Raw genomic sequence first — 26,335 nt, 5'->3', positions numbered from 1 at the left:
TTCAGTGGAATTCATACACCTGAAGTACTTCAAAGTACAAACTTTCTAAGCAGCAGATGATATCAGCGACACTGTGCAGCTGTATATACCAATACACCAAGATTTCTGCCTGGTGTTGAGACAAATCTTTCTGCTACTGTCCTATTTGAAAATGTTGCAGGAACAAAATTGTTTTTCTTCAATATTGCATAAACTTTAGTTACATATGAGACTTATTTTAAATACCTGATGCAGAGGAAAACATTTGTTCCCCCAGTATGCACCAGAAAGACATAGTGGAAAATGCTTACCTTACCTTTTTACTTCTTAGAAAAATAAAGCCAAAAAATAAGAGCCGGATATCTAAAGTTCAATTTGAAATCTTGTACAAAAGCACAGAGGAAGGCTTTTAGTATTAGAAATAAATCATTTTACCTTTGGAAATAGTTTTTGAAATATTTCCGTTGTGGTCCTGACTATAGGTTTTCATTGGACTGAGGGCATCATTTTCCTCTGGGCACAGATAAACTTCAATAGGTCCTTGAGTACTAGATAAATGTATCAATGCACTCTGCTAACAAAACAAATGTCAGTAAGGTGTTATAATAATGAACTTGACAAAACATTGACAATTCACAGTAAGTTCTAAATGGGGTGTGAATATTTAAACATTTTTTTTTTTACTGACCAAAAAAAATTTTGAAAACCCCCATACATCTTCTGAAGATGACTTGGCTAATGCATCTTGTAAACTGGAAGAGAATGTAAAAGCTTTTCCTCCTGTTTGCAGCCCACAAATCTCAGAAGCCCACCATTTTATGTATTTCCTCACAACCAGAGAGAGGTAAAGGATTGAACTCCTGACATTTTCTAACAATCATAAGAACCTGGACTATTCTGATGGAACAGAACAACGGTATCCAAGACTTAGGTTTTATTGTTATTCATTAACAATAACATCGAATGTATTTGTGTAAATGTGCCAGAACCTTCCCACTCCCCCAAAAAACTTTCAGCACTGATTCACATTGAATTCAAAGTGCTTTAAGTTCACCTGTTTATCAGGGAAGTTTTTCCAAATAACAACAACAACAGCAGCCATTTTCATCATCAAAGCTTATTTTATAAATAAGCCTGAGGTCCTTCTGCCCCCTCAAGGAAGTAACTCTAATTTGAAAAGTATTCCTGAATACCAGGAACTCTTAATCCATTTCAAAAAGTTAAGTTTTCTTAGCTTTCACACTGATGCAATAAAATGAGATGGCATACTACAGACAGATAAAAAAAATCTCTGAAGTTTTTCATAGTGTTCTGATGGAAAATCATAAATGGTTCTGGTTAAATATAAACCTACTACAGCTGTACTACATTAATAGAGTTAAAAAGCATGAATACAGACATTATATACCTCCTGGCAGACTTCTTCCAAACACATATTATTGTGCTCTTTCACAAAAAGTTCCTCACACTATTTGTGCTTTGGCAGTTATACAGCATTGCAGACAGCATTTACAGATATAGAGAACAAAAGAACAGGAGTACCCCAGAACATGGAAAACAGCAAGGAGTACTTAGAGCAATGCTATAGGTAATTAGAAAAAAGAAGATGGGGAGAGCAGGAGTTGGAGACAGTACTGAAATATAACTGCAAATGAGAGAAAGAAATGACTTCTTACTGCCTGAAGCTGAACAATCACGAGTGAGTTGGGTATATAGGATAAGGGAGGTCTAGGCACTAGTTTTAACGATGGCATGCATCTCTCTCTCTCTACCTGTCTGATTTCACTGAATTAAAAATCAAAAAGTGTAATGCCTAGGGGAAAGAATCAGGGAAGAAAGCAATGATAATGGTGTGTGTGTGTGTATATACATGGATACTGATAAAAAAATATTCCTTCCTCACTGCAGCAAAATGATTTTTTCTTCCCAAACCTACACCTAGGATGAAAGTGGGGGAAAAACAGAAAAGGATGGAAACCATAACAGACCTATGCAAGTGAAGAATCTTGGTAAGAGAAGTCACACAGCATGAATATCTGCAGTCTGTGACTGCAGGTAGCTCTGGGCTCAGGGGAACCAGCTAGACATTAAAGACAAAAAAAATAAGGTAGAGGCATGAACACAGCATGGAGGATGTTGAGTTTTAGCTTTATCTCTGATTGCACTTTGAGTGAAGAAAATAAGGTACACTATATGCCTCTCTAAAGCTCTGGCTCATGCAAAGCATTTACTTTTGTCCAGCATACTTAGGTCTCCATTTTAACCAGGAATTGTAAAACAGCACACTTTTGACATCAAGAGCTAAAATTCCAGGCACAGATGAACCATGTAGTTCATAAACTAGGAGAGAAATGATATAAAACTACTCCCTGAGGGTATATTCAAAGAAAAATCACCTGAACCATTTTCTCCATAATTGTGAAATCAGGTAAAGGAAGTGAAAAGTGACTAATTTACCCTAGCCATCTACCTGAAATAAGGAAAAGAAACCAAATGAGGACAAAGGAACTTGAGCCAGGCATCTCACAGACAAGAGCTGGCAGTGAGAGACTGTGGTTTGAGCAACAAGGAGCAACAGAAGAAGGACAAAATGCACCCAGGCAGCTTCAGAAACAGACGTGATTGTAATAAAGAAGAAAAAGAAATCCCCATCCCTACACATTTCACAATAGCAAACAAAAAGTGTGCTAGCAAAATGTAAGAAGTTTAATGCAGATGTGTTAAAATCAGTTTCAATGAAGCAGAGATGATGACAGAAGAAGGAAGGGTTAGAACAGATTCTAGGAGTAAAATAAGTTTCTACAATAACTTTAATACTTCAAAAAAGAGAATCCTACATAACAACATGTCTCTTCTAATTAGGATATCAGTAATATGAGTCATCCAGATGTTTAAGTCTTTGAGTTATCCATGAACTTTTTGACTAAAACTACATAAAGCTAGAAAAATAAGAGCTGAATCTCTTAAGAGAAAGATTTTAGAGGCTTATGAACAGGGAATTTTCAACTGTCAAGGAAGAGCTCTTTTTTATATAAAGTATAAGAAAAGAGAATAATCCGTATATAGCACAGATTACCCTGAATGGAAAGCTGGAATTGAGAGAAAAGGAACAAATAATGGTTGCCTTGTGTAAAATGATTTTTTAAGATTCTCCTTCCTTTTTAAAAAAAATAAATATCTATCTAAAGCTTTTAAGACAGATGAATGTGGTACTGTATGCCAATATAATCCAGCCTGGGCATCAGTTTCCACAGTAAAACTCACAGCACGCTTGCTCCATGCATAGGAAAATGATAACCTGGCAGGATAAGTCAGGTTCTCCTTACCTCCACTGGGTCAGGCACTTCAAGTCTTGTTTCTGGAGGAGCTTTCACAACTATAACAGTTTGGTCTTTAAGGCCACTAATTTTTCGAATATCTTGGTATGTTACATAAGCTAATGTAATCACTGTTAAGGAATTTTCCAACCCAGGTTACAATATATTTAGACCACTAGAAAAGGCAAAATTCTGCAAATTATTTTTCCACTTTCTCACAGCTACATTACTCTTAGCCCAAAGTTTCCTATTCTTTACACTGGCTGCAATTGTAATCAAAGTGAGAACTTCCCTTTGATCTAACAGCTGGACCGAGTATTGAGAGACAAAAGGAGTTGTCTGTTCTGAGTGCTCTCTCTTTTCCTTCATATATGTACAAGTAAAGCTCAACAATCTGCAATTACTCATAGACTGCATGAAGAAAAATTTTTACAAGCAATCAAAACAGAATGAACTGGAAATCACAGAAAAGTGTAAAGGAATTAACAGATGCATGTTATAGATGCACATGTACAATATATTTTTGAAGTCATCAATATCAATTTTCACTTGAGGGTTTTTGGGTTTGTTTTCTTTTTTCCCCTTAGGTAAACATTTATCTAGGTAGCCCAACTATTTTAAAGAACTGTTTAAACAGCTACTTTAAACAACTTCACAGTGTAGAAAGTCGATTTCGAGTTCTGCATAAGCATGGAATGAACATGAATGTTTGGCTGTTCAGCATGGACTTGCTCAATTCAGTATGAGTGTTTTGGTGTGCTACTGCACAATGGTGCCTCAGTTACTGACCTGTGTAACTGAGTGCTTGGAACGGCAAACAGCCGGCATCATATGCAAGCGCTTCCAGCTCTTTATTTTTGTCATCTGAGAGTTATCTAACATAATGTTTGCCCTGTAGAAACAGGATCTCATTTATCATTACATTTTCTGGGGCATAAATGTGGAATATTTTGTTGAACGTGTACTGTTACTGCGCAGTACACCAACACAACCTGCCCAAGATCAACAACCCATACCTCTCACATCTAACTTGGACCAAATGCAAAGTATCAGGTCAGGAGGCAAAATGGCAGGTCAGCTTTCATGCAAATGGCTTTTACCATGACTTATACCACTCCTTCAGGAAGGTACAGCAAGGTTTGCAAATCCGAAGTACAAATTAGAGCAACAGTGTCTGACGCGATATGAACAAAGGAAAGGATTGCCTGTTTTTCAAATAAAACAACCTTTGATGCCATAGCCAAAAGCTCCCCAAGATAATGTTGGTCACATACCAAAACATTTAAGTTTGCAATCAGTTATTTTTTGACTGTTTTTAAAGAGAGACTAGAAAGTAAAAAGGCTGGGCACAACATAATCATGAGGAAGAAGAAAAATCTTCAAAAGCTGAAATGTTGCCTTCAGAGATTAAGCAAAGGAAGAGGCTTCTCAGCTCCTTGAGCATTCAGTGAGCCACCCAATGCGAGACTTCAGTGAGATAAGCTAAAGACAGTGCTGGGATACAATCAGATTGATCCCCAGGTTTAACACTTCAGCTTTACTTCCTTAATGATCTCTAGTATTATCAGTAAACTTGGAGTCACAAAAGGATTTTGGGACTATGCTCTCCTAAATCCAAGAGCATGAGGCCAACACCTCTACATGTGCCTGACCATGTAGCATACTGCGAACAGTGATCCCTCCTCACCCATCCCCTAGGGAGCCAGCAACCACAGGGCAGGGATCTCTACCACACCAATAGGTGGTAATACAAATAGGGAATCATAATACTCAGCTTTGTCTCCCTTCAGTCTCTTCATGGACCAAACTCTTATTTGAGGACAGTGCTAACCTTACTTTCTATGCCACTCAGTGATCTCGCTTTCATGTGCATTTTGAGATGTAAGCAGTCAAAAGACAGTATTTACATTATTCACGTTACTTTTTACTGACACTCCCATAGTTATTTTCTATTCTTCAAAACAGAAAATAGGTTCATTAGATGCTTTTCAAGAACTACTGACTATTTAAAGTAATAAAAGTTTTCACATCAGTATTTAAAAAATGCTCTCCCCTGTTGCTAACAGGTGGGAAACCTACTGAAAATGAGAACTAGTTAATTACGAGAGGTTTTAGCAGCCAAAATACCAAAAGTCACATGAACTTTATGCAATTGAGCATTGCTATGCTACACTAAGTTAGACTAAAATAGACTTTCTGAGGAGCTCATAAAACTATTTAAATATTTATCCATATTTTATTATAGATTCTCTAACCAGGGAAGTTTGAAAATTTGTTGCAAGCTTCAAACTAAACTGACTCCCAACTTTATCTTCCTCTCTGTACCTGTAATTTATGTACAAAGTTTAATATAAAAAAAAGTATTGTATAATGAGTACACACACACACACCTGTTACCTTGCAAAGTCTTTGTCTCCGTGCCTTCTGCACGAAATGGGGTTTGCTATAGGCTCAAAATAGTCTAAATAGCACAGGGCTTTGGATGTCATCACTCATTAATCAGCTAAATTCTTGGTTCTACTCTATGTGAACACTGTTGTTATGGGCTAATTCATGTACCACTTTTTTATTTTTTGTGCATTCCAGGTGCAAGTGGTTTAGGTAACTTTCAGATAAAAATACATCAAAACCAGTTGGCCAATCTCTGGAAGTGTCTGCTGCTGTGTATCACATTCCTTGGAAGAATTTTCCTGGTATTACAGGAACAGCAAGGAGACTGACCATCTTTGAGGCTTTGGCAAAAAGGATATCTCTGATTCTCTGAGTCCTCTGTTAGCAACTTGAGGTCCAGGGTGCAGCTTTGGATTAGCTCATCCAGTTTCTTCTCTTCCTGAGTCAGTTCAGTCACCTCCTTTGTGAGGCCTTGACGCTGTGCCATCATGCCACCATCCTCTGACAGACTGCAGCCCCTATGAACCCAAAGAGCAAAGACACCTTTTGAACATTTGTACAGCTGGACGCTATGCTACAGGAAAGCAAAAAGGCAGGGTTTTACACTGCACATCAGTTTCCTAGGCCTTTCCTCCTAAACCCGTCCATGGTGTGTCAACATAAACTACACATTCCAGAAAAAAAATCGTTTTATCATGACAACACATTTCAAGATTGAAAAGTAGAATATTACTAAGCATTTACAAAATCTCGCGTCTAACTCTCCTCTACTTTAACTACACCCTGAAAAAGACTGAGGAAGACAGTAGGTAAAGATGCGCACACAAAAACTTCCTCCACCTGCAGAAGCAAATTAGTTAATCCAGTATTCAGACAAAATGTGGGACTAATTTCCTTGAGAAACACTATTTATATACTGAAAATATGTCTTAATTAACTGAAAAAGAAAGCTTTGTCCTGATAGAAGGCACTTTGGACGATTGCTTGGAACAAAATGTTAGAATGGAAAGTGGGAGAAGAATAATATTGCTACCCTGTAAGAGTGAAATCAGCCAGGAGGAATGGAAAAGGATAATGAATACTCACATCCACTGAATGTTGTTTTTGGATTTTTTCTTAATGAGATGGATGCCTTCCAGTACATTGGTGATATCGTAAATCCTCCTTTTTTGCACCTTGAGGACCTCTGCCGCTCTGTTCAAATCTAGGACCCCATCAGGAGATTGGCTCAGCAACTGAATGAACTTCTTTGTAAGAAGTCCAAGTGATGTATCATACCGAGTCTTTTCTGAAGGAGATTTTGGAGCTTGGAGAGAGAAGAAGAAAAAAAAAAAAAAGACAAATCAATTTTCTCATATTGGTTCCAAAAGCAGTATCCAGAAATGAAAGGATACATATTACAGACATTTCTTTCATATTTACTAAAGAAATCTCTCAAACTTCTGCACTGACACAACTTACCACTGGGTATTTATTTGTATTTCAAGATGTACTTTTCCAAAAATCACAGGTACATGAGCAAATACGTGTATTTTTTTAAATGCAAATATTTCCATTAGTCTGGACGTTACATATAGCAATATTCTACTTTGGCTTTCACTATGTGAATTCTTAATAGTATTTTTAGTATCTATTTATCCTGGCAGCAATACCAAAAATCCCCCTATGACTCTCCTTCATCAGGCTGATAGCCAGCTTTCATCAGGGTTTGATTTTCCCCTCTTGTAAGATAAGTGTTTCACATGCAATTGAGCAGGACTTAGGTGTACTTCAGTGGGTGAACAAAATGACAGATTCCATCAGTGCCAGACTCAGTGATTTACAAAAAGCTCAAGTGAATTAGATGAGATTGACATGAGATGCAATTTATAATCATAATTTCTCCATAACCAAACAATGCTCAAACAGGGCAAGAGCATCCATTTCTTTTAAATGAGAAGTCAGCAAACGGCTTCAATCTTATAATTCACTGCTTTCACACACAAATGTAGCATCAACATGTTTAATAGATGAGTTTTTAAGAGTTTAAATATATGGATCAGAATAATTTCTAATTCTGAATGTTCAAGGCCTTTGTGTCAAGGGAAATAAGCCAGACATTATTAGAAGCCTGCTGGGTTGAAAGTTTCCCTGTGGTATGATCATCACTGTTAGTAAAACCTTTATTGTACTTCTCAAACCTTTCATTTGCTTTAGGTTAAGTGAAATACTGCACAGGATGGGTCTTAGGCTGATCTGGTGGTCATTTCCATATTTTCAAGGTTCAGGTCCCACACTTAATTGAGAAAGTCAGTCTAAACTGAAATACCACCAGAAAGTAAAATTTTAGACTGCCATGAAATATTTTTAAGAATATGATAGCTTTTCAGTGAAAACCAATTCATTGCCTGCTTGCAAAGAAAGCCACCTGTACTGCTTCTTTGGTGGATTCAGGGCTTGTTTGTACTGGGAAATGGAGGAAGTCATCTCAGTTAAGTGGCATCGTGTATTTAGAGCAGGGTGTGGGTTTTGTTGTTGTTGTTTTTGGTTGGTTGGTTTTTAAATTTGGGGGTTAGGGAAGAATAAGAGGATCAGCATAAGAATGGCAAGAGGCTACTTGACCTCCCATCTCAAATGGCATGCGTTCCTGCTCATGCAGCAACAAAGTCCTCTATACGGCCTTATCAACACTGCAGCAGTATCCTATGCTCTAAATGGTATATTGAGCTTCTGTGAGAATGCACTTCAATTTAAAACAGACACTAAACAGTGGCAGCAATAATCTGGCTGTATTGCAAGGAGAGAAGACAGATCAGAGGCCACAGACAGCACCGAACATTTAACATTGTTGAAGCACAGCTACCGTTCTTCGCAAATCCCTGCCTGGGGAAATGAGCCCTGCCAATCGCCTGCTGTAACTTTAGTAGAAGAAGAGACTTCCCTGATTAGCCTTGCGTCATAACTGTGCATTTGATCCCATCATAATACTCTGATTCCTCAGCATCTACCTCTCCTAAGAGTACCCAGCCACATGCCCTTGGCTGAAGATGGTTCCTGGACCAGAGGAGCTGCAGGCTGCCCAGCCCGCAGCAGGACAGATCCAGCAGCCAGGAGCCTCTGCAGCCTCTCTGCAGCTCTCCACCAACCACGCAGCATGTTGCCTGGCTGCGCGGTTGAGCTTGCTGCACGTGCATCCAGGTGAGGACAGCAACACACACACTCTTTTAGCTGGATGATGCAGCACATTGTACTGGTTTGCTTTGATCTCAAGCTAGGAAAATTGAAAACTCCGTGCCACGTAGCGTAGTTCCCTTACTTTTTGGACTATCTGGACTTCTTGTTGCAGCTCTTCCTTTCCCCTTTGGAGTCTTTAGTCCTTCAGCGAGGTACTGGTGGCCACTTTCTCCTAGCTCCAGCCTTCGTTTTGCCTGTTGAAGAAACAGTAAGTGTTAAGCAGTGTATTTCATGTTACCTAACAGCATACTGGGGCAATGGGAAAGGCAGACAGCAGTGACCTTTTCAGAGCAAGGTACTATCTCCACACAGGTTCTTGGCCCTCATTTGTCATGAGGGAATCTGACTATTTACTGCAATCCTAAAGTGGACTAAACATTTCACTGACAAAGGCTAGACCAGACTGATGGATTTGTTTGGAAAATTCAGCAGATTTTTAAATTTTAAAAGCTATGTGATAGTCCAGTGCAAACTTTCTTAAGTACAAATGAGACATTTCTACCTTCACATGAAAATGTTTCAGTATGAAAACCAAAGACAATCTCTCAGGCACACATATATATGCATGCATGCTTCTACTGAAAAATTCGTATCCATATAAGTCTGAGCACAGGTAGTAGTGTTGCAAGCTAAGTTCTTTCGCCATTTGAAAGGATGGCTTTGAGTGGACCAGTTCCAGTAAGTCCCAATATTATCAACCTTCCATCTATTGAATTCTACACATCATGTCAAGAGCAGCATTGGACAACTGTTCTCCTGTGCATGTCAGCAATTTTTGTCTTTGTCAAAAGCACAACTGCTACATTTATTTCACATTAACTAGCATGTTTGCATTAAAGCTACCTACAGAAAAGCCAGGTGGAGCATGAGCAGTATCAGAAAGACGATGCCTGAAGATCAGCTGAATGTTCCATACAGCTCAAAGGAAAGCTGTATACAACACTTTGAATTAAACAACAACAACAAAAAGAAACTGCTAAACTATGTAACACAGAGTTAAACTGCAATGAAAACCACTACCAATATGAATTTTGTTCCTAGACAGAAATCCAATCTACTATCTTTGGAAACAATTCAGTATTCTGCCATACGCCTCAAGTTACTGAAATTTAATCTGCGGATGTTTGTTATCCTAACAACAGAAAGAACATTACCTGGGAAGATATAGAAGAAAAGAAGAAAAAGAAGTTCTACGTCTAATGAAGTTTAAACAAATAACTGTTTCTAAAGAATGTTGTTTATTCGATTAGGTTGAATAATTCAGAGTATTTTATTTGCTTACTTTTTAGACTTGTCCCATAGTTGCATCATATTCCTCAGTGAAACAAAAATAATACATTTTGTTGTGGATTTGTAGCCAGATATTTCTGTACTGGACAGTTAGTTTCCGTGTTTTCCTTTGGGCCTGTGACCTACAGAAGGCTCTAAATACTTTACATGCATTTGGTTTTGGATCGCTGGCATCTTTTTGCTGGACTCCATTTGCAAACCTCAAACTTATTAAAAGGCGAGTTAAAGCAGATGAAACTCTTATAAACCCACAGGATAACAGCATGTACAGAGCGCTCAAGCCACTCTTCTCTGTTTTGTGCAAAGGGGTGAGGGACCAAATCATCAATGACAGGGCTAAGCTGAGCTACCTACACCCTTCTAGCCAGCACAGGCAACACGATCCTGCCCTCGGGTGGCCCATCAGTGGCCAGCTTCTAAAGGCACGAAATAGAAAGTTCATCTCCATAAGGCATCAGCTCTGTAATCCAAGGACATAGATTTTAAAAAGGTCAACTGCTAACAAACGCATCCAGCTAATATATTAGATGACGTAATTGGATAAAATTGAGATTACAGCTATTCCACAGGGAAAAATACTTTTCACACTTTTTTTTTTTTAAATAAGTGTTTTTCCAGTCGGAGAACTCAGAGAAAAGGAAGGAGGGGTGAAAATGGAACAATTCAGGGCGTGGGAATACCAGGCTAAAGGGATACAATTAAAGATAAAAGAGAATCTCAAAACCAGGTGTGAGAAGGAGGGGAAATGCTAAAGACTAAAAATTCAGAGATTTGCAGCAACTCTACCCATCAGAATTAAAACTCAGGTTTGGACTACACATCAAAACTTTCTGTCTGAACTTGTTTTGCAACACATTAGCAGTATTTTGCCCCTACTTTTGTGGTTAAGCACAACTTTCTTCTGTGAACTTCAAATAATCAGGTTTAGTAGTCAGAGAACATAAACAGCATCCTTTGGGCTTTTGCTGCTGTGCGCAACCATCTGTGTATGTTTGGGGGTGTTGCAAACAACATGATCCTGATGGTCTCACTATATAGAGATACACAGAGCAAAACATTTTAGAAGAATTTAAAATAGCATAGTGAAGTTACCAAGAAGCAATTTTAGGAAACATTTTGGAATGTTTAATTTCTGGCCAGATGTTGCACGTCACTCAGCAAGTACTTTCTTCCCCTTCCTGTTTTACAAACTTGATAAGATCCAGGACTGAAGTGGTACAGTCTCTCGCTTTCTTTTTCCCCAACTTACAGACCAAAGATTTTCTAGTGCCTTTTTGTTGCCCTAGAGTTTCCGGGTGACTCACATTTTTTCTCTCCCATCTCAAAAATTATTCATAGTGCTTTCTGATACCAGATCTCCCCCCTGAGAAATCTATCTGAGGAATCAAGATCTACATTCAGCAAGCAGAAGAATCAATAACCCTTTTAAAAATCTCAACTAGCATAACTTATTTCTGCTAGAGCACTATATTCATTACTTGCATTATTTGTACAAATTTGCATTATTTGTGTTCGTGTTGTTTTATAAATTATAGCATGCAAAATCTTCTGACATAGTATGTGGGACCTGATCAGAAGTACCAAGCCAAGGAACACCAGCACAAAGCATCCCGATGACAGAGAAAGATAGGAAGCATAGACACCAAGAACTTTTCAGTGACAGGAAACTTGAATGCAATAAATGGAAGTCACATTACTCAGGAGGACTGTAAAAGGATCATAAAGTACAGAGGGCAATGAGCCAGGTAAAGCCACAAATTGAAACATCCAGCAAGAGATATAAAAGTAACAAGAAAGCATGCTATTCCTCTGAACCAAACACCTACCTAACCCCTTGGTGGGGATACAGAAAGTTTGCGTCAACTGCTTTGACTCCATTTCTTCTTCCAATACTACAAGCAGCTGCTGCTATGGATACAACTATGGATCTACTGTTCAGTGCAGACCACTAGAAACAGGTGGCACCTCAAGTCTACCTGTCATGCCCTCTTAGCTTCAATCCTTAAAACAAACAAACAAACAAAAAAAACAGATAACTACCACAATTAACCTGTGGGACAAAATTGAAAGGTCTTCAAAGGAATGCTTGTCCTTATAGGAAAATAGAAACTATTCAGATAAGCTGAGTATTTTCAAGTAGGCAGTCCCTGATGCAATTCACTTCACAATACTGAGACAGTCTGAGAGATTAACTCATAGGAACAGGCTGGAGGCAGGTATGCTTACAAAGACCAGAAAAAGAGAAAACGTAATGTAGCGTAAATTGAAAAAAGGGGTGGAGAAAAGGTGCGATCAGGTGCAATCCATACCCCATCCCCTTCATGGGCTACTCTGACTCAGAGCTCGCTGGCTGTAAAGGGCCACTGCCTGCAGACCACCTCTTCGTCTGCACCCTCCCTCCACCCCTGCAGTCCCCTGGTGCCAGCAGTACCCAACTGCAGGGCCCTCCTCGGCCTCCACGGGGAGCTGGCTCAAGGGGTCACAACCAGCAGAACAGTAACGCTCCTCCAAAACAGGGCAAAGAGTTGTTGCAGGGCCGAGCCAGCACAGAGCGCGGCTGAGCAGGAGCAATGGGCACCTCTTGTCCCTCTTGGCATTTCAGTGGCTTCGCTTTCACGTCGCACAGCAATCTCCTTCAGTTCTTGGGGAAAGAAACTGGCACCAATTTTAAGAAGTCAGAGTGCTAGTTACCTTGTAAGAGCAGAACAGAGAGCAAAGCGCTAAGCGTTAGGTAACAGCCAGCACGGGGTTTTGTAAAGACAGCAGAGAGGGAAGCGCAGTGGTGGGTAACAGCTAGCATTGGCTTTTGGAGGCTGAGCTGTGTGAAACCAAAGCCTCATTTTCTTTGAGAGGGTTTGTGGGGAGAAGCAGTAAATGTCATCTTATTCTTTCCAGTGATAAAACCATGAAGCGTAACTTTGCCAAACTATGCAAGTTGAAATTTTTCCTGCTAGATGTCTCCCTCAGCTTTATTACTGGACACCGAAGAGTTGCACAGTCTACAGGAGACAGATCTAAGGAAAATTACGTTAGTTGCATTACCCTCTGGAAACCCTTTGTCTGAAATATTCCTACACCCATTATGCTTTTGAGTGGGTGCATGAAATTTCATGGGATGATCTCAGTCAAATGTATGCCTTTCTATTCCCTGAAAATCCCAAATTTACAAACACTTGGAAAAGTGCAGTCAGTACACTTTCAAAATAAACACGAATGGTCAAGTTTCATTTCAGACTACAAGTGCCACAGCTCTTGGTCCAGATGAGGACATCTCCCTGGAGGTCCCACCCAGGACAGGATGCATCTAATTCCCCTTCTTTAATATCCTAGCAGGCCATCAGGATATATTAAAGAAGCAGCAGTCTCATTTCAATACGAAAGGACAAAAGTTGAACTCAGAACGAGAGCAAAATTAAACTGGGACAAAGTCCGCTGAGATGGGGGCAGAAGATAAAATAACCTATTCCAAGAAACCAGGATTAGGAGCTGCAAAGCAATGCCAGTTTGGGGTTGTCTGGGTAGGGTAAAGAGGAAGATTAGGGATGACCCAGCGTGGTGAGGAGTAAGCTGCGTGCAGTAAGCGATTGCTGCTGGTGAGCTTGGAAGCAAGTCAGAGAAATGTGTCTGAGTGCTCAGCTGGGTCTCTGCTGGTGTCTCAGAGCGAGGACTAAATTGAGCAGGTTAAGTTAGGGCAGACGACTAAGCCTCATGTCATTTCTAGCAGATATTACAATTGCTAGGGGCAGATAAAATGGCAGCTTTTCTGGATGTTACCACAATGCTGATATTACCGGGGAGGGGATCCAAGCCTATCCAGAGAGCACAGATAAATTTTGGCTGCAGTGAGAAAGCCTTAGCACAGCCACTTTAACAATCCTCATGCACTTTCCGTAGGCATTCTTTCACAATTTCAGAATTAAGCAATCACTTAAAACACATTTTAAAAGCAGAGGTTCTGAGGCATGAATTCAAGAAAGTTGTTCCAGAGGTTAGGAGCTGCAAAGAAGAAAGCAAGCATCTTACATGAGAGAGTAAATTGAGCAGGAGCTTGAGGAGGAAGGAATATAAGAGAAGAAGCAAAGAAAAAAGACACCTCAGGGTAAATGCACAGAAATATTCATAAGCTAAGAAAATTTCTCCTCCACTGAACGAAGAGATGCAGGGTGTGCTTTTTGAACATGTTCAAATGAACCTACTGTGGTATGCAGAGAGCCCTGAGTGCCTGCCAGAGGCTGTACCAAGCTAAGGGCATAGCAAACAGTATGCTTTAATACCAGGAGAGACTGAAAAAATGAGAAAAGGGGCAAAGAGGGAAGCAGAAGAGCTCTCAGCAGGGAAGGGGCTGAGCTCTACAGAGCAGCTCACAAGTGAGGTCAGCAAAAAGATGCAAGAGGACTATCAGAGTGCTGCCTTCGGGCTCCTAGTGACAACTCCTTGGTTTGGACCTATTTTTGTTGAGCAACGATCAGCTAAGTTTGCAATCCAAGCTCCTGGAAAGGAGAGGGATTTCAGTTATCCATGAAGAAATATTTACCCCAATAGTCTACACACAGTTACCAGTAATTTGTACCATGCTACCCTTAGTTTCCAGAGTTAATTTTGATAGTATAAAACCATAAAAGGGCATTTAAGAAAAGAACTAGGAAGAAAAATGAATAGATTGGAATTAAACTAACTGAATGTAAAAAGCAAACAACCAAGAAAACCCACAACCCTTAAACTATGCTCTTAAAAAGGACATTCTGAAAGTCCTCTCAAATCCCTCCCAAAATATTCCTTCTTTGTCAAAAGTATGCATTCCCATACTACCCTACACAGAAGAGCAAGACCAAGGATGGCACTTTAATGAAAACATTACCTCAAAATTACATTTTATACATAGCCCATTCACTGAGCTGAGGTAAAAGCGTATAGAAAGATACATAAAAACAGTGCCTTTAAAACTGAATACATTATAAAACCAACATAAGGAAGAACAGTAGTCTGTAATATTACTACTTATTTATCTGTATTACTAGTTGAGTGACAAGCAGCTGGTATTTAAAGTAACATTAAAAAAAATCTTAAATCAAGTGAAAGTAGTTTTAAAAATTGCCCTAATTGACCTATTCTAACACAAAAGCCCCAAATTTTCTTCTCAGAAAATAGCAACTGGAGTAAAAAAAGAAAAAAATCCCTTCCACAACACCAATTTATGTTTCCTAAACTATCATCTTATTAGGTATCACTTTCTATAGTTTTGACTGAGATAAATACTACGGGGACTTTCTCCTAATATTCGTCTACATTAAAAACCAAAAATAAAAAAGACTGTGAAGTTGAATAAATGTTTGCTTTTAATATAGATGAGTATTAGGAGAAAGAAAGTCTCCTATGTATGTCTTAATTAGGTTTGCAATTCAGTAAGAGGCACCTCACGTAATTATCAAACTACATTCATGTGCAGCCCATCCTCACTATGCATTTGACCCTGAGAGCTGAAGGCTGATAGTGTTACACAGTAGTGAAGCTTCTTCCAAAGGCCTTAATAAGCCATCCTATTTCCATCGATTTTCAATTTTCATGATTCCCAGAGAAGTATCAGGGCTATCAAGGAAGCCACGAACTGTAAGCACTTAAATACCAAACCATAAGACTTATATTTAGCTCAAAAAATTCAAATGTGGGTGGCTAAGTTTCAGCTGCAGATCCTTGTTTGAAAGTAGGATACAAGCCAGGGGAACCTAGCAATGGCTTTCAGTTCTCAGGTTGAATTATGCAGAGGTTGCTGCCAGAGAAAAAGTATGCAAGTATCATGACTGCCTCCCAGTTATTACTGCAGAACATCATACAATGCCATTTTAACACCCACTAAAACGAATACATTAGCTCTCAGCTATGCTCAACAGTTGCAGCGCAGACAGCTCGTTCCTGCAGTAGCTGCAGTGTGCAGTGACACCCTGCACCTCACCCTGGTGTGGTAGCTCACACTGCTCACCTCTCAGTCTTGTCTGAACAGAAGAACATTTTCAACCACTTGTAAATGAAACAAAATGACTTTAACCAAACCAAGAAAGTAGTGAAACATAGCAATGAAAAGTAGCATTTTTCCCCCACACCTACAGCTGATCATTTTTCCTGAAGGAAGATTATAATCTTGGGCTACTACTGAGCTTTGATTCTCACCCTGATGCCTTGTAGGTAGCTGGCCTACCATAAGGTCAAGGTATCTCGCATTCACTACTGTTAATAAAACAGAGTTAAGTGAACAATCCATCTGAAGTTGTTCCATTTTCTGCTTGCTCATCAGTCTGCTTCAGTGCCATGGGATCAGCCTACGCAGCGTCAGGCTTGCGCTCAGTATGTTAGCCACTGCTAAAAGGTTCATCACCTTCCCCCACAGTGGTGCAGCACTTTGTATTTTCTTTGCATGAAATTGGGAAGGACAACACAATGATTAAGCAAGAAATAAACCAAAGTGTAAACCATGTTTCATGCCTCAGACCAACAGAATTACACCTATGCTGCATAGGAAATGAATCATCTGAAATCTTTCTATTACAATTTTTTCCGCCAAATATGAAACAATTACTTGTGACTGGAAGCAATGGCTTTGCACTGCACTGAGCTTGAAGACTTCAGTTACGAACTCATGTTGAAATATGAAAAGTTGTTTTCAGGAAACTGCACCCAGTTTTCATCTCAACTGCTTAACTGCCCAAGGTGAGGAGCTCACAAGTCTCTGAGTAATCCTGAAAACGGCCCGATGTAAAAGCTACTCCTTCATCCCAACAGCTGCTGGAGACTAAGCTGCACTTGCTTGGTTAATGTGGAAGCTCTAGAGACAAAACTTCCATAAAATGTACTGACAGACAGACATGACTTATACGCAGATGCAGAGACAGACCAACCCGCGTCTTGTGGGGGAATCCTGACTGCAGGCTTTGGAGGGGTGGGTGCAGCCGGACACCCACCGCTGCTCCCATGGCTAGGCTGTGGTGGCAAGGCCAGCCCTTGGCCTCCAGCAGGCTTTAACATCAACCCGGCCCTACAAACTGGTGCCAAAGCTGCCAGCCGCTTGTGGGTCTTCCTTTCCAGAAGCACACCTTCAGCAAGACTGCTGCCTCCAGGCCTCAACCCGGCCCTACAAACTGGTGTCAAAGCTGCCGGCCGCTTGTGGGCCCTGTTCCCAGAAACACACCTTCAGCAAGACTGCTGCTTCCAGACCAGAGCTGAGGGGTTTTCAGTTGCAGATCATGTCAGTAATTTCTCACCACAGACATCCTTTGAAGAAAAACAAGTCTGTCATAAAACAGGCCTGCCACTAAACTTTAAAACTGACAGCAAGCAGGCGGGGGGCCGGACATGACTGACGACAGAGCAGCAGCAAGAGACTTGCCGGTGTAATTTCTTTTGATTACGTATCTCTGCAACAATTACACTGACATACTCTTATGGTTTCCACGTTAGCCAGCAAGATAAAAGTAAACCAAGAAAGAAACTGTTAGTTCAGATTCACATAGTGTGTGGATGGGGCACCAGCTCTCCAGCTGGCTGAAGAGCTGCTTGCAGTATTTTGGCCCTTCACATTACATTAAACATTGACTGGTGAGACCAGAACTGAAGTGGAACAAGGGAAATACATCTTCAGTATCACTCTAAAGCTGGCCCAAAGAAAAATAACTGCAAAGCAATTGGCATCAAAATATATTCTATAGAGATAATGATATCTTTTGTATTTAAGGACATTTTAAAGTATTTTTTCCCCTGTTAAAAGTCATTAACTTCAAAGTAAGACTGTGATTGGATTAGTTCTATCAAGTGGCTTCCACTCTACTTGCAGAAATTAGCACAGCTACTTCGAAAAGAAAACTTTTCAAACACTATCAGTTGTCTATCAAATTGTCTCCTGAACAAACAAGCCCTGGGAGTGGTGAGAAAGGACAATGAGGGAGTTAGATAATAGGGTAGGATGAACTTCCTTGGAGGAAATTCCAGGAAATGCTATAAGGTATCAGGTATATAAGTAAAAACTAATGTAGTTCTGAAATACTGGGCATATATATTAACATAGTAATCAGGAGAAGACTTAGCCCTTACTTACAGAACAGAATGTAGAATACAGTCATAAAAGTCTCTAGGATGACAGAATTAATGAGATTTAACATTTCCAAAGTAAAGAGGCTCACTACACTCCACAGGAAAGCGGAAGGAGCATTCGCGTAGCCACAGCAGTGCTAACTCTGTGTTAGATGCACTGTAATGATGCAAGATTGGGCTTGCATCACAAAGTTTGCTTGCTAAATTGCCAGCCTAAGCCACAGCATCTCAAGCTTTGTTTTCCTTGGATACAAGATGCATAAAGGAAAGGACTGCGTCTGTGGAATTGTACCAATGAAGTTTTCAAAGTGCAAGTTCCCTTGCCCACACAGGTCTGCGGCTCAAGAGTTCCCCACTCCAACACCCCAAACCCTCCTGCACTCCATACCATACACCCTGAGCTCTACCAGCACCAAAGGACAGCACTGCTTTACTTACTGACAGGTGACTCACAGGGACCCAACTAATTTTGTCATTCGTTTCTGAAAGAACACCCGATAGGAGCCATATGCAAATGCTTCAGAAACTATAGCAGAAGCCTGCAAACTAGAAGGCAGTAAGTTTTAAATACTCAGATGCATATCAAGTTTAGTATTGGGAATTCATGTCCCCAAAGGAGAAGCCTTTCTAAAAAATTTTATTTTTTTTTAAATCGACACCAACCTTGACTCTATATTTTTAACTCACTGCCTAAGGGATGACAGGTCTTACATTTAACTACTTGTTCAGTTAATATAATTAGTTATGTGAGGTCAGATCTAACGCAGTAAAATCTTTTATTTTGAAGTACTTCCTTAACCTAGTTCTATACAAGTGTAAAACCATACAGCTGGATTTCTCAAAAGTAATAAATGTACTTTGAAACAATTTAGGGTGATAAAAGTATTATATAGATTCCAAAGGACATTGGGAAAGTTGACATAACTTTCAGGATACAACCAGACCTAGATGAGATGCAATTATTTGCACTGTATAGTCAGACGTTGAGAAGTGACAGAGTCCTAAGCATGGGCTGTAATACAGCATAGCTGTGCAAATTATGTAAACTGTGGGGGTATTTTTTCAGCTCACTTCAAGTCCCAACATTGTCCCAACAAACAGTGAGAAGTTATATTTGCACCTACAAGTAACTATAATGCAGAGTTTGCGTGGAGAGATTGATAAGCCGTTCTCAAAGATTTTATTAAATACAGTTTTGAAAATGAAGTGACTAGTATCACATCAAAAAAAAACAACCTTAAGTAACCTTGAAGAAGTTAACACAATAAGCTCCTCCACATACCAAACATCAGAGTAACAAAAATAAATAACAAGTGCCATGAAACACAGTTTACATATCCAAAAAGAAACCATGCCTAGAAGCAATCACAAAGAAGGGTCCATATAGGCAGAAAGTCACAGAAATGGTCAACAGCATACAAAGAGAAAAGGTGAGAATCACAGATAGCAGAACCTGCAGACACCAGCTGTGGCTGACATCTTAGATCAGAAGCAAATAATGCCATCAGAAGATTTCTTCACAGTATATTTCTTTGCCTACACACTTAATTGATTTCCACACAGCCTGGGTGGCTAAACTCTAAGAACTGATGATCTTCCCCAACACCACGTCAAAGTAGGCAGCTGTTCTTATATTCTTATTACACCAGTCAGTTTGGCAGTAGACAGCTTACATGGCACAAAGATAGCAGAATTCTTCATGTTTTAAATTCTGTGTAATGTTACAAAGAACAGCTAATCCACATCCTACCTCAGTGGTATTTTATACCTATCAGCCACAGCAAGGAACAGAACAACTTAAGAGTGCTGGCAAAATGAAGATAAATTATGTGGTTCAAATGATAAGATTTACTTATTCCCAGTGACAGAGAGAAAAAAAAAAAAGACAAGACGACAAACAACAGTTCATGAGAAAAGAGAACAAGTGTTGGTAGACTAAACAATTTTCTTTTTCGCATCTGGACAAATTCTCTCATGCCATGGACAGGGCAATCTAAAAGCTGATGTGATAACCTAATTTGTAAGACGACATTCAAAACAGATGTGCTAACACAGGGAATAAATTTATTGTGGGAAAGAAGTGAACATTGCTGTTCTTTTGAATATTATGAAGTGTATTTCATAAAATAATCCCTTTTGGTTCTGGTGAAGGAGAACATATCAGGTCATAGAGTCAAGTCAAGCAAGGACATATAAAAAATTGAACCAGACATGATCTATCCACTCCATTTTGTCTTCTTTACTATGTATTTCCTAATGTAAACACCTTGAGATGACTTCTCCAGAAAAAAATACTCCCTTTAAGTCTGAACTTTTAAAATGGAAAAAAAAAAAGGCATTTTCTCTCTAACACAGCCTTTGATCAAAGAAAATAATCTGGCTTTCTAACATGACTTCCTACATACCACAGACCACTAGATTTCCCCTAGTTGCTATGCAGTTAGTAACATTAAACTACCTTCTAACCAAGGACAGGAAGAGACAGGAAGATATTACCAGGCAATGTCAGAATTTGCGCTAGGAGAAAGCTAAACAAAGAAGCACCTGTCAGGAAGGACCATGCACACAGTTGCTTTCACCAAAGAGTGGACAGATGGATTTGCTGACCTCGAGTCTATTTAGCACTGAAATTATAGAGTGCAACTCTTAGCAAGACATTCATTCTGTCACAGCTTGATGGTATCAACTCATGATTATTTACCACTCATTTAAAAAAAAGTTTAATTTCCACTTCAGTTTTGCACTGTTTTAGTTTCCAGTAGTAAGTTTTCAACATGCTCAAATTCGACAATTCCTATATAAAAAAAAAAAAAAAAGTGCTTTATACACTAGAGCCATCTGACAGAATAGCTGAGGCAGGAAGGGACCTGTGGAGCCCACCTAGTTTACCTCCACTGCTCAAAGCAGGGGCAACTACAGCAGGTTGCTCTGGGCTGTGTCCAGTTGGGTTTTGAGTATCTCCAAGGATGGAGATGAACAGTCCCAGCTCTCCTTGTGTGTCAGATGCTTCAGAGCCCTAATCGCTTTTGCAGTCCTTCGTTGGACTCACCCCAGTATGTCCATGTCTCTCTTTTACTGATAAGCCCAGAACTGGACCCAGCATGCCAGGTGTGTCTCACCAGGGCCAAGGAGAAGGGAAGGGTCCTCTCCCTCAATCTGCTGGTGATACAATGTCTAGTTTAGCCTGGGAGGTTGTTGGTTTTCTTTGTTGTGAGGGCTTATCTCTGGCTCTTGGTGAACCTGGTATCCACCATCCTCCAGGGCTTTTTCTGCAAAGCTTTTTTTCAGCAGGTCCTGGTGCATGGGGTTATTCCTCCCCAGGGGCTGGACTTTGCACATCCCTTTGCCGAACTTCTCAGGTTCCTGTCAGCCCCTTTCTCGGCCTGTCAAGGTCCTTCTGAAAGGCAGCACAATCACCACCTGTATCAACCACTCCTCACAATTCCATATCCTGTATATCAGTCAAGTTATCACTTAATATTTAATAAGCAAAGTACTGCTCAAGTTGCACAGTAAGGCATTTCTTTCAGAACTCAAATAATTTTTGCTGCACTATTTAATATTTAACATCATCTTCTATTTTCAACATTTTCCTTTATGAATGGTAGCACTGAATTGTGTATGTTATTCTAGTACCAGCTCCACTGTTCACAGAGGCCAAAATACCCCCTTTCGTGTTCCTTTTCTTGTGCATCCCAGGATGCAAGCCTCAGAGCCACCGTCCCTCAGCATTGCACTGGAAGCTTGTGCAGTTGCTTGTCAACTCCTGACTCTTCAGAAGTGCTGCTTTCCAGGATACAGGCCCTCTTTCATAAAGCATAGCTTGCATTCCCTGTTCTCTGGCATACAACTTTGCCTTTGGCTGTATTAAAGACACAGTGTGTTTGAATGAGCCTACAGAGCAAGTTGTAAGAGTCCCATTATCATTTACTATTCTACAAGCAATTACTATCAGTAACAGTTTTTCGTTTACTTTTGGGACAGAGATGAAAGCCTACCATAGCGCTGAGATTAGTGCAAATACTCACTGGAATCAACCAAAAGGACCCTTTTCCTCATCTGACTTGTAGCCAGTTTTTAAGCCAATACCATACTGACAGTGCTATATTTTTAAAATCAAAATGATTTATAAAAATCAAACATCCTTCCTATCAATCTCATCAGATATCTATGTCTTCATTATCTTTTAACTTTTGGTTGGTGATGAAGAATATTAGGAAAATAAGAAGGGTGAGCTGGAAAGAACTGGCTGTTGAATATTTCTGGTAAACATTTTAAGAAACTGAACAAGCACTTTTTGCAGTTCTGTGTACAGAAGAACTCCAGTCTTCTAATTGCATGCTACTTAAACCCTACAGAAAGGCTTATTTCAAGACTGTTGGGTATCCCCGGGTTTTAGGGATGAGTTAGGGATGCCAGAACAAATCTCAAAGAGCAGAACATGAGCAGAGAGGTAAAAGAGACAATGCTTAGGAAGAAAGCAGAAACTCTGGTATCTATTCATAAGTTTTAATTTCTATTCATTGCAACCTAAAGTTCAGAGAAAGCCCATTTGGCTTCTTGCACTGCTGCCTTCCTCCTCCTTCCCTTTCTACTACCCGCTTTGCTGTATAATCGTGCAGTTATTAGAACCATCCATAGGCAATGGACGGCTAAATGGGATTTTCCAGAAGCCTGCAGAAGTCTTCCAGTGGAATCTAGCACATAAATATCACCTATTAAAGACTGCACTAAAATTCCTTTCTTTAAATAGATTTCCTTCTTCAAAATTATCTATTCAATTCAGGCTTATAGGTTCTTCCACAAATGTACCTTAATGTATTCAGAAGATAAATGACCACATGATTTAATTGTGCCTTCTTCACAAGAAAAAAAAAACTTTCTTTCTTATGATCAGTACACCTTGATCCTTTTCATTTTCAAATGCAGTTTCATTTATGAGTCATCATTCCCTTCTCACACGTACACTTTTCAGTCTCTCTTCTTCATTTCATCTTTCTCCTCTTGTTTTAGTAAAAGCTGTAGGTAGGACAAACTAAAATAGCAAGTTTCACAACTGGACATGAGACATCCTTAAATTTAGATCAAATGAGCCCTCCCAAAGTATACAGGCTCTTTCCAACCAGACAGATTTATAAAAGTTACGTATAATTATAGAAAGGAATAGGATCAAAAATAGCCTGTATATGATGGCTTTTCTCAACAGTATGTGCAGAGGGAGATGGACAGCCTTATTCTCTTAGCAGCAGCAGGAGGGGGTAAGACAACTCTGGACAGCCATTGGAAGCCCCCATAGGCTTCTGCAGGCTTCCTAGGTTATTAAAAAGCCTGGAGTTTGGTAGATTCTCAAAACAAACAAGCAAACAAACACACCTCATTTTCTACACTAATTATTATCCCAAACATAATTCCAAACGATATCGAACTATAAAACTAAGATTACTCGAGAAAACTTGACATTTCACTATCTGAGGTTGCAAATTCCTATTTAAGGTTAAACAAAAGAACTTTCAAGACAGTCTTGGAAGAATCCTGCGTTGCCAGCCATCAGTCTGTCTGGGAAGCATAAAACAATAAACAGCAAAAAAAAAAAAAGCCGCTACTGTCTTGCCCTGACATCCGTAACTTCTACCCGTTCAACGAGCGCCTGTTGACAATAGCAGTAAGAGTCTTCTTACTCATGACTTCCCTCCTACACTTTGCACTGGCAGGCCCTCACACACTCCGTGCTGACTTGGAACAAGTTCTGCAGCACAGCCCTATGCTTTCCACAGCAAACTGGAAACTTTGTGTCCACTTGAGGTAAATATATTTTATTGAATCGAATATAAAAAGTAAATATGGCAGAGTTACAGTGTTCCTTGTGTAAAAAAACGAATTCCAAAATAAATAAAATGTGAAAGCTATGTAGCAATCTTACTATCCTGCAAATGTTTAAATACACAATGGCGCTAAAGAAAGTATCGGGAGAAAGATGGAAAATTTGGCAGCTGCTCTGGAGAGAGCTGAGGCTCTTGGCTGTGGGCAACGTGCAGAAGGATTGTGAGATAAACATATCTGAATGTTTTTGCTGAGGTAATCAATAACAAAATAGTTATGTTTGAAATTAGGCTACAGATTAAAGGGATAACTCCTATTTTGCAGCCCTGTTGTTTCCGGCTGTCTCTAGAGTTGGTTAGTTTGTTTGTTAACACTACACTAGTTGACTTGGAAGGTGGAGATTTCCTTACAGCCACAAAGACAGACCTCCTCTTACTGCTAAGCTGAAGGTGAAATTCTGCAGCGCATTTTGGTTATAGGGGCTGAACTCTGCAGTGGCTTGCAATAAACCAGGTCGTGGGTGCTCTCCGTTCTGTGCAGGCCAGCTCCATCTCTCCACTTGAGGGAAGAGGAGAGACTTTGCCATGAGGGCAGCCACGAAACTCAACCTTTCTTGATGAACTTTCCATATGACTGGCATTTGTTAAAACTAATCTGACCAGAAGCTCTTGGAGCCTTCCCATGTTTTATAATCCATGTGAGATAAGCCCCTCAGCTGCCGCTGGGGCTATGGTCAGTAAAAGCCATCCTAATTGATATCTCCAGGGATTCTGTAACCTGTCGTGCAAGACCACAATGCCTTTTCTTTCCTCTGTTAAAAATCAGTCTCTTAAAGCCCTGCTTGAGGTGACTGTACCTGTCAAAGCAGCACAGCCAGTCCTTCAACAGAAGGTACTTCCTGAGAGCAATGATGTCAGAAAAGGTCTCCAGTATTATAATTTCCCCCTACATACATAACTTCTAGGCACCGATTACATTTACATCTTCACCAATTTCAATGCCAGCCATCAGACTAATTAAATTAAATGTAGCCTCGGAGCCTCAGTCAAGGACTGGAAGCTGAGTGTACAAGATGCAGTACAAACACACAGCTAAAGAAACAGATTCTCACTTTAAGCAGCTATGGATTTCCTCTGTGAATTGAGAAGATTGTGAGCAACATTTTCTCCATGTGCTCACAATCTCCTAAACTGCTCCCAAACCTGTAAAAGCTGAAAAGTGGAGACGGTGAATATGTGTGAGACAGCTTCAGTCCTTGGGCATTGCTGGCAAGGCACCGGCAGCTGCACGTGCTCAGGAACCTAAGCAGTAAGGGCACAAATAACTTTGTGCCTATTTTTTTGGAGAATCAGCTGTTGGGTTGTCATTACACACAACTCCACATGCTTCTAGGAGGTGCTAGGGTCACACACAAGGCGAAGCTCTTGGTCTGCTGCAGCAAGCAAGGCATCGCACGTGGCACCACGGGAGCGCCGGGCTCAGACACGTCCCAGCACTCGCAACTGAGGGTGCAGCTGGGCACCAGCTCCCCAGCCAGCCCACCTGGGGAGCTTGGTGGGCTGAAAACCAAGGGCTCATCCTGTGTTAGCTTTCAGCTGGAGCAGGTCCCCAGTCTGGCTGCATTTGGGGCAGAATGAGCCCAGCAATATGGCAGGAAGGAGGTGGGAACCCCCCAACAGAGAGGGAGGGCAGGACGACCCCTTTGGTGGTGGCTGTGTGCTTCACCTTACGGTGTGAAACCGCATCCCTGGATTGTCTCTTCATAGAATCATAATGGTTGGAAGAGGCCTTCAAGATCATCTGGTCCAACCATCACCCTACTGCCAATGTCACCCACTAAACTGTGTCCCTAAGCGCCATGTCCAACCTTTCCTTGAACACTCCCAGGGACGGTGACTCCACCACCTCCCTGGGCAACCCGTTCCAATGCCTGACTGCTCTTTCTGAGAAGAAATGTCTCCTAATTTCTAACCTAAATCTCCCCTGGCACAACTTGAGGCCATTCCCACTAGTCCTATCACTAGCTACCTGTGAGAAAAGGCTGACCCCCGGCTCCCCACAGCTTCCTTTCAGGTAGTTGGAGAGAGCAATAAGGTCTCCCCTGAGCCTCCTCTTCTCCAGACTAAAGGTTCTCCAGTTCCCTCAGCCGCTCCTCACAGGACTCCTGTTCCAAGCCCTTCATCAGCTTCCTAGCCCGTCTCTGGACACGCTCCAGGTCCTCAATGTCCTTCTTGTAGTGAGGGGCC

The 26,335-nt window shown here is 40.5% G+C and overlaps 1 protein-coding gene across 4 annotated transcripts in view; it reads right to left on the bottom strand.

Moving 5' to 3' along the window:
* The window catches only part of E2F3 (E2F transcription factor 3), a 43,681-nt gene that overhangs the window by 2,056 nt on the left and 15,290 nt on the right, over positions 1 to 26,335 (bottom strand). For 3 of the 4 annotated variants that reach the window (XM_083822838.1, XM_083822841.1, XM_083822840.1), the window contains exons 2-6: positions 8,983 to 9,094; positions 6,774 to 6,993; positions 6,047 to 6,205; positions 3,306 to 3,420; positions 415 to 553 (exon numbers count right to left, since the gene is read on the bottom strand). In XM_083822838.1, the coding sequence (XP_083678964.1) occupies positions 415 to 553; positions 3,306 to 3,420; positions 6,047 to 6,205; positions 6,774 to 6,993; positions 8,983 to 9,094 (745 nt within the window). The remainder of the gene's footprint in view (positions 1 to 414; positions 554 to 3,305; positions 3,421 to 6,046; positions 6,206 to 6,773; positions 6,994 to 8,982; positions 9,095 to 26,335) is intronic. The other variant, XM_083822839.1, reaches the window with a different exon arrangement.

The sequence above is a fragment of the Anser anser genome, assembly GCF_964211835.1.
Source record: "Anser anser genome assembly, chromosome: 2".
Lineage (NCBI taxonomy): Eukaryota > Metazoa > Chordata > Aves > Anseriformes > Anatidae > Anser > Anser anser.
The sequence above is the reverse complement of the archived record's forward strand: the minus strand, read 5'-3'. Positions and strand labels throughout refer to the sequence as shown.